This window comes from Hylobates moloch, unplaced genomic scaffold (genome assembly GCF_009828535.3).
Source record: "Hylobates moloch isolate HMO894 unplaced genomic scaffold, HMol_V3 SCAFFOLD_11, whole genome shotgun sequence".
NCBI lineage: Eukaryota > Metazoa > Chordata > Mammalia > Primates > Hylobatidae > Hylobates > Hylobates moloch.
Window position 1 is genome coordinate 41,024,871 of NW_026652286.1, and position 9,386 is coordinate 41,034,256.

The 9,386-nt window shown below is 39.1% G+C and overlaps 1 protein-coding gene across 1 annotated transcript; it reads right to left on the reverse strand.

Moving 5' to 3' along the window:
- Nucleotides 1-716: 716 nt before the first annotated feature.
- LOC116476570 (olfactory receptor 2AG1) lies at nucleotides 717-2,469 on the reverse strand. Its single transcript, XM_058446576.1, has one exon. The coding sequence runs from the start codon at nucleotides 1,855-1,857 to the stop codon at nucleotides 907-909; it is 951 nt and encodes a 316-aa protein (XP_058302559.1). The 5' UTR covers nucleotides 1,858-2,469; the 3' UTR covers nucleotides 717-906.
- Nucleotides 2,470-9,386: the final 6,917 nt, after the last annotated feature.

A 9,386-nucleotide genomic window follows, 5' to 3' on the forward strand; every position in this document is an offset into this window, starting at 1 on the left:
GACTTATAAACAAACTAATAGTCGTGCATTATAATTAAGCTGGTGGGAAAATGCATTATGTTGTCCTCTCCTTCTTTAGCACAAACACACAGACACACTGACTTAACACACCCACCACGCATGTGAACACTGCAATGGTTGGAATGTTACAAGATAGCCTTGGATAATGGAAAACCACTATTTTGCTTGTTTTTTTTTTTATTAGCAAGAAATAAGCAGAGTTGTTTATCATGAACCTTGTTTATGGACTACCTTCACCTCCTATTTTCTTCATTTTATTAATAATTGCATTTTAGGAACTATAAAGTATCTCCATGTCAAAAACCAACAAACAAAAACAAACAAGCAAAGACACTTGTTAGAGTGTTTCATACGGCTGATGTTTAGAAAGAAAAAAAAGAGCAAGTACAATGCAAATACAAGCAAACTACTACCAGTTGGGGCATTAGACAAGAAGTCTATATAACCTTTTAATAAGGTCAGTTGGTCTAAATTTGTGCAAATCTCTAGACATCTCCCCCTTTGATGTTTGGGTTTTGCTTATGCCACTCACTTGAAACTTTCCTTTCTCTGGTTCTTTTCCTTTCTCTGATCCAATATAAACTTCCAAGGTTAGGGGTCATGTCCCAAGGTGGGAACCCATAAAACTAAATGCCTTCTTGGGAAAATAAAGATTAAATTTTAAATAGAGTGAAGAGTAATTTTAGATAGCGTAAATCATGCCCTATAAATTACTTCATGGAGAGAAGATTTAAAGAGCATTTGACAAATCCAGTTATATTCCTTCACTTTTCTATTAAATGCTATACTCTGCACTGTATTGGTATTACCATTAGTATTTGATTCATAACATGAATCTTTTGACTCTCAGGAGAAGGAATTTTGGAAGCTAGCCATGATCCTTCCCTAGAGCGTGGAGTGTGCCGGCAGCATGTATTTTCCCAGGACCCTCCTCAAGGCCCCCATGACCTCCTTATTTCTCAGGCTGTAGATGAGGGGATTCAGGGCTGGAGTGACAATTGTGTAGAAAACAGAGATGATGTTGTCTTGTCTGGTGCTGTGGAAGGAAGTAGGCAAGACATACATGAATGTGGCAGCTCCATAGAACATCCCAACCACAGTCAGGTGGGAAGAGCAGGTGACAAGGGCTTTCTTCCTCCCCTCATTTGATGGCATATGGAGCACAGTGAGTAGAATTTGTGTATAGGAGGCCAGTATAGCAGCAAAAGAGGGAATCAGGAAGGTCACACCCATCATATATACCATGAGCTCATATCTGGAGGTATCAGCACAAGCCAACTTCAGCAAGGGTGGGATCTCACAGAGAAGATGCCTGATCTCCTGGGCCCTGCAGAAGGGATAGTGCATGGTGTACACGGTATATATTAGGGCACTTAGGGATGCCAGGATCCAGGACGTGGCCACCATGAGCCAGCAGACTCTTGGGCTCATAAGGGTCATGTATTTCAGAGGATGACAAATGGCCACATACCTGTCATAGGCCATGAAGGCCAGTAGGAGGTCCTCAGAGCCACCCATTGTCAGTGCCAGGAGCATCTGAAGGGCACAGCCTCCAAAGGAGATGGTGTTTTCTCTGCGCAGAAAGTCTGCAAGGGCCTTGGGAGTGACAACAGATGTGAACAGGAGGTCCATGAGAGAGAGCTGCCCAAGGAGGAGGTACATGGGCACGTGGAGCTGGGCTTCCATGGTGATGGTCAGGAGCAGCAGACCATTGCTGGTCAGGGCCAACATGTATAGGACTGTAATTGTAGCACAGAGCAGTTCAGGAGACCCACTGTCATTCAGAATCCCCACCAAGATGAAGCCGCTTTCCAAGGTGGAGTTCCGGAGCTCCATGCTGTGGTTTCTTTCATCACCTAGAACAAGATGGATACTTCATGAATTTTTGCTAAGATGAACTCTAGTTTTGTAATATCAGAGGCTCCCCAGGACCTGAATCCACTGAGATGATACCCTTTCCACTGATAACTGACTTTGCCTCTTGATTTCTGAATGTCTGACTTCTCACTGTATTTTGATAAAAGTTCCATCTTAATGGAGAACAGACATCACAGTAATAACTAAGCATTAAGAGATCACACATAAAATATTATTTAGGACATTAAACCTGAACATGTATCTTTCCAAAAACAATAAATTATCTTTCTCTTAAGATTAAAGAAATATTCTGCCACACACATCCTTGATTATCCTTGTAACTATCCAGTTAGTTTTTTTCATAGACTTGTTTCGATATGAAATTCCAGACAGGTACAGAGACTGAATTTCAATAAAGCACTTTCACTTCTTTTTCCATAGAACTTACAGCCACATTTGTTTGCATTACTCAAGGCGGTAGATGAAAGCCTCATTAGTAGGCTAAAACTTGTCCACCTTAGTTCCCTCTCTCTTGGCCAGCCCCACATTCTACAGAAGCTTGAGAGAGAAGGGATAATGGACTGTCTGAGACAAGAGAATGTTGTATTTGAGAAGGTGTTGCATTTAGAGCTAAATACTTTAGGGTCGATGCAAACCTGTTTATTTAAAACAGGTTATATTAAGATGTGAGCTTGGAAGGGCTCCGAAATATAATACATGAGGTCCTTCCTAGGAAGATCAGGATGTTTGTGTTTGGGAGAAATGATGAAAGGGAACAAGAGAGCATCATTATATGCTGTAATTATCCTCAATAATTCTATCCCCTCTCCTGCCTTTGACCAGATGTTCACTCTCCCTTCTGCGGGGCCAGAACATTTAAACTTGGTAGAAGGACCACAGGAATAGGGAGGAACTCCTTTTCCAGAAAGCAGCTGTTGGCATTGTGGTACCCAATCCCATGGAGAAGCCAAGGAGAAGGACAAGGGCCTAAGATTGACAGGAGTCTGTGTGCATTGTGAAACTGGATAGATAAAGCCAACTCTGAACATGCAGTTAAAGATTTTGAAGTGAAGCATCCTCTGTCAATCATTTCCCCATATACGGCATCTATGTTTTCATATTTCACTGGTTTCCACTGGCCTCTTATGGGGCCATTAGTACCTTAATGATTAAAAGGTATAAGAACATGCAATTGACATATCGTCACTTTTTAGATGGCCCTTTAGGATATTCATCATTTGATAGATGCAAAAACGCGTTACTGGCAGCCAGCAGAGCACACAGGGTCTAAAGACAAGTATTGCAATTTCCACCAGGAAGCAGATACCCATGCCTGGGCTGTAGCACAGTGCTTATTTGTTCTCTTTTCAGGTTCAGAAAATTAAGAATAGACAAATTGGAATAGGCTATGAAGCCCAAACATTATACTAGGGAATCTGGCAGACCGAGTAGTTTAAGTTCTCAGAGTATGCTTTGGACTCCACTTTTCCTACTCAACTTACCTAGAGACACACCTTTCCCTGAAATAAATACAAAGTCCTTACCTCAGGTTGTGAGAAGCCTAGCTATCCGACCACTCAGACTTTCCTAGGGATTGTTTGAAGTTCAAGGATGTTCCAGTCGAAATGGGAAGAAAGGACATGGCTTTCTTCAGCAGTGTTCAGTTGGTTTAATTTTGCCAAGTTGGGTTAAGTGTCTGAAAAGTCCTAGTGAGATCAGATGTCAGGGCCCTTCTATTCCTTCCACTTATCTGCAGGTCTACCCTAGAGATAGCAGTGGATGCAGACAGACAGCTAATACAGAATTTGGGTAGTTTCCTATATAGGAAGAAGATTACTTTCTTGGTCTCACACCTGTGAAGAACTAGTAGAAACTACTTTCATACAGGTTGCCAGGGAGAGAGCCCCTCTAGCCCTAGAGCAGTTACCAGACTGAGTTCTTGGGTTCAGATACTCAGACTTTCCTTCATTCTTGCTGGGGTCAGGGAGCAGAGATAAAAGCTGCAGGGTCCTGGAGGAAGTAGATATTGAGTCGATATTGAAAGAGCTGCCCAAAGGAGATTCTGTTGTCCCCTGCCTCACTCTCCCTGGAGCCAAAGGTGAGCCAGAGCCTTGTCCTGAGAGAGGCTGCCCTGTCTTCTGATCCATGATCTCTTCCCTCTATTTTACCCCTATATTCCGAGGGACTTATTCTCTCAACTCAAATGGCTTCCCTGGAAATGCTGGCCCAGATTCAGGATGACAATTAATCTTCATGGGTGTGTTTCCTGGCCTGGTATTCCTGTATTCTTCTTTCACTATATAAGCTCCGAGGCTCTGTGTTTCTATTCCACAAGGGAGGCACTGATGGCTTGTTTCTAAATTAACTAAATAGAGCAGGACACAAAGTCTCCTCATGTGGCCAGCCCTCTGTCCCAGAAAATAAGGTGGGTTTCCTTACTTATGTGGCATGCTGCTTCCTTCTTTATGGTCCTTTCACCCTGGACTATTTCCTATTCAATATGACTGCTCCCTGAGGAGTCTGTATATGTGAGGTCTTCCCCTCATTGACCTTTGGCAATCCAGTATGGCTTATATGTCTTGGTGTTACTGTGTTCTTCCACCAGTGATACTTAAAGAGTAAATAGACAGTTTTCCAAGTATTGGGCACGAAAACAAAAAGGAATTCATACTGTACTGAACTTGTAGAGTATCAATATCAATGAAAACATTTTATATTCTCCCAGAAATAAAAGACAGATTACCCACTAAGTAAAGACAACTAGATTATAGTGGACTATCAATAGCAGCAATAGGACAAGGGAGAAATATATTCAAAAGTGCTGAGGAAACTTAACTGCACACCTATGATTCTAGGCACAGCTGAGCCATTATTAATGAATTAGGACAAAGTAAAAATGACATTGAAAAGTTTATCCCCAAACACTCCCAATAAAATAATTTCAGCGAGGAGAAAAGTGGCACCTAGAAAATGTATACAAGGAGAAATAATGAACTTAGAAATTGATTCAATAAGTGAATTGGCAAGTTTAATTCACGAAAAATAAAATATGTTTATATTTTTTAAAGAGTCAAACTAAAATTCTTCACAAAAATAATAACATGAGTGGAATTTTCCTGTGGGTACTTGAAGTCTGTAGAAACAGAATATTAAAAGCTTCATACTCATTTATTTAACACTGTAATTTCCTTTTTTCATTATTCATTAAAGTGCAATCTACATACAGTAAAATTCACCTTTTTTAATATACAGTTTTACAAGTTTTGACAAATGTATATAGTCATGAGACCACCACCAAAATCAAGACACAGAAGTTTCATCAGCCACAAAAATTCTCAGGTGCCTGTTTGTATTCCTCCCCTCCCCCTCCCAAGCCCCTGTCAACTGTCTGATCTGTTTACTGTCACTATTATTTTGTCTTTTCCAAAATGTCATATAAATGACATCACACATTTTGAGCCTAGCTTCATTCACTTAGAATAATATGTTGGAGATGCATCCATATTCTTGTATCTACTAGCAGTCCTTCCTCATTTAATACTGAATAGTACCCAATTGTATGGATCTATCATCGTTTGTTTATCCATTCACCAGTTGAAGGACATTTCTGTTGTTTCCTATTTTGTTGATTATGAAAAAGCCATCATAAACTTTCATGTACAGGTTTTGACATGAACATAAATTGTCTATTCACTTGGGAAAATACCTCAGAGTAAAACTGATTGGTTATGTGGTAAGTATATGTCTAGGTTTATAAAACTTTGCCAGACTTTTCCATATGACCGAACCATTTTGCATTCCCAATTTTATTTCCATTTTGCTTATTTTAAGCTGTAAAGAATAGGCTTTTTAAATTTTAACTCAAAATGAATGAAATATTGCCTGAGGCCTTACATTTCAAGTCTTCCCAATTAACACGCAAAGAAAAAAGAAGAGTTTTTTAAAGGAAACAGGATTATTCATGCCAATAAAGGAGGTACAATTCGAAACAAAAAGTCGTCTAAGAAAACACATGCATGCATACATGCTTAGAGTTGGAGACTGAAAACATTATCACAATTAAGTGCTCTCTACATGGTAACATTGAAAATGTTCTTACAAAATTGCTTAAAAATTTTTTGAGATACGTAAATTATAAAGATGTATTTTATTTACTATGGAATATAGCTTTTAATCTCTAAGCCCTTTTATACTCATTTGTCATCATAGGTAATGATATGAAAATTCCCACTTAACTGTTTATAAAACATAAAAAAATAATTTTCTTTGTCAGACACATGAGTCATAAACCTTGAGTCATAAAGTCTTTGTGTCAAAATATAATTTTTGGAAAGCTACAAATATGATGCCCACAAATATAGAATGATATATATGTTAACTTAATAAGAAAGTTTGCAAGATGGTAAATCTGATTCAAAAGGCATTTGAAGAATAGTTAATGTTAGAACATGTCTATCTTGTTGAAATATATAAGATTACAAGAAATCTTCATTCTGTTGATATGATGTATCACTTTGTTTGATGTGTATGCTGAACCATCCTTTTATCTCTGGGCCACCTTAACCATTTTTAAGGTGTATAGTTCAACAGCATTAAGTACACTCATATTGTTGTGTTGTCATCACCACCATCCATCTTCAGAACTTTTTTTTTTTTTTTTTTTTTTTGAGATGGAGTCTCACTCTGTCATCCAGACTGGAGTGCAATGGAATGGTCTCAGCTCACTGCAACCTCCACCTCACGGGTTCAACCGATTCTCCCACCTCAGCCTCCTGAGTAGCTGGGACTACAGGTGTGTGCCACCACACCTGGCTAATTTTGTTTTTATATTTTTTGTAGAGATGGGGTTTCTCTATGTTGACCAGGCTGGTCTTGAACTCCTGACCTCATGGTCCGCCCGCCTCGGCCTCCCAAAGTGCTGGGATTACAGGCGTGAGCCACCGCGCCCAGCCTGCTGTTTTTTATAACAAGAAAAATTGTGGTATTAACAAATTGTAGGAGACTGAATCAAACACTCAGTTTTGGATTAAAAGTGAAATGCTTACTAGCCATCCAGGCAGAAAGGTCACATCAGCAATTAGCTAAATGAGTTTGTGCTTCAGAGGAAGTCATGTCCTTGGAAGGTGATATGCATTTAAACCTATGGGATGATGAAATTGCCAGAGAATATTGAATGAGAAGAAAAAGAGGCTTGCAATGGAGCCACAAGCTGCTTCAATATTTAGATGTCATGTTGAAGAGAAGAAGTTGGCCAAGTAAAGACTGAATCCAGTGGAGTACTTAGAAAACCTGTTGACTGTAGTGGCCTGAGAGTAAAAAATGATGCTCCCAAAAGGAGAGAATGATCCAATTCTGTCAAATGTGGCTGAATGTGTGAGCAGGATGAAGATAAAGAAGTGATACCAAACTCAGTATCACTTCTTTATCTTCAACCTGCTCACACATTCAGCCACATTTGAGAGAATTCGATCATTCTGAAGCTGGAAACCATCATTTTCAGCAAACTATCGCAAGGACAAAAAACCAAACACCGCATGTTCTCACTCATAGATGGGAATTGAACAAAGAGAACACTTGGACACAGGAAGGGGAACATCACACAGTGGGGCCTGTTGTGGGGTGGGGGGAGTGGGGAGGGATAGCATTAGGAGATATACCTAATGTAAATGACGAGTTAGTGGGTGCAGCACACCAACATGGCACATGTATACATATGTAACAAACCTGCACGTTGTGCACATGTACCCTAGAACTTAAAGTATAATAAAATATATATGTATTATATATATAAAAGAAGTGATACTGAGTTTGGTGTAGGAACGTTATTGCTGACTCTGACAAGCACAATTGTAGTAATGTGGGGCTGAGGGCAGAGAAGACTGATTACAGTGGCATGAGCCATAGATGGTAGAAAAGGATGTGGAAACTTTGGGTATAGACTCATCTTTCAAGATGATTTGCTGTGAGAATTGGGGGAACTGTAAGGGAAATGTAATTTTGACAGAATACTTCCCTTAGATAGAAGATACTGGAGCATGTGTGTAACCTATAGTAATTTTCCAGTAGAGAGATGATGTAGAAGAGAATCAGGCAATTGCAAGACCAATTTCTTTGGGTATTAAGAGAATAAGATATGAACAGCATTAGTGGAGGATTTCGCCTCTTATAGGCATTTTCAAAGATGAAAAGCTATGTGAAGATGTGTGGTAAATTGGTAGTGGAAAATGAGGAAGTCCTATATGATTGCTTCTAGTTTTCCAATGATGTATGAGGCAGTTTCAGAAGCTGAGAGTGAAGGTATAAAATGGTATTTTCAGAGAATAAGAAAGAGGTTTTATTAGGGCTGTGCAAGATACTATGTTCTTGGTGCAGAAGACTAAATATTGCAAAGAGCCAACATTCCCAAATTAATTTATGAGTTAAATATAACCACAATGAATATAATGAGATTTTTTGACATTTGGCAGATGAATGAAAAGCTTATCAGAAATAACAGATAATAAAATATAATGAAAGGTCAGTGAGGAGAAACAGAAAAGGAGAGCCTTGAGAGACTACTGGAACTAGAGAGCTAGCTCAGAAAAACTCTTTATTACTATATGTATAAGAAGTCAGTATATGGTCAAGCAATTACAATAAATAATAATATATTTTCAAAGGTTACTAAAAATGCTAACAGGAAAATTTTTGAAAACATAATAAACTCTCAACATACATAATACAGCTAAATAATTTGGAGATGAAATAAAAACTTAAATATCATTAACAAAATTATTTTTTTCATTCATTCATTCTTTGTCATTCATACCATATTCTTTTTTCTTTTTTTTTTATTATTGTACTTTAAGTTTTAGGGTACATATGCACAATGTGCAGGTTTGTTACATATGTATCTGTGTGCCATATTGGTGTGCTGCACCCATTAACTCGTCATTTAGCATTAGGTGTATCTCCTAATGCTATCCCTCCCTCCTCCCCCAACCCCACAACAGTCCCTGGAGTGTGATGTTCCCCTTCCTGTCTCCATGTGTTCTCATTGTTCAATTCCCACCTATGAGTGAGAACATGCGGTGTTTGGTTTTTTGACCTTGCAATAGTTTACTGAGAATGATGATTTCCAGTTTCATCCATGTCCCTACAAAGGACATGAACTCATCACTTTTTGTGGCTGCATAGTATTCCATGGTATATATGTGCCACATTTTCTTAATCCAGTCTATCGTTGTTGGACATTTGGGTTGGTTCCAAGTCTTTGCTATTGTGAATAGTGCCGCAATAAACATACGTGTGCATGTGTCTTTATAGCAGCATGATTTATAGTCCTTTGGGTATATACCCAGTAATGGGATGGCTGGGTCAAATGGTATTTCTAGCTCTAGATCCCTGAGGAATCGCCACACTGACTTCCACAATGGTTGAACTAGTTTACAGTCCCACCAACAGTGTAAAAGTGTTCCTATTCAGCTCCGGTCTACAGCTCCCAGACTGAGCAACAAGAAGATGGGTGA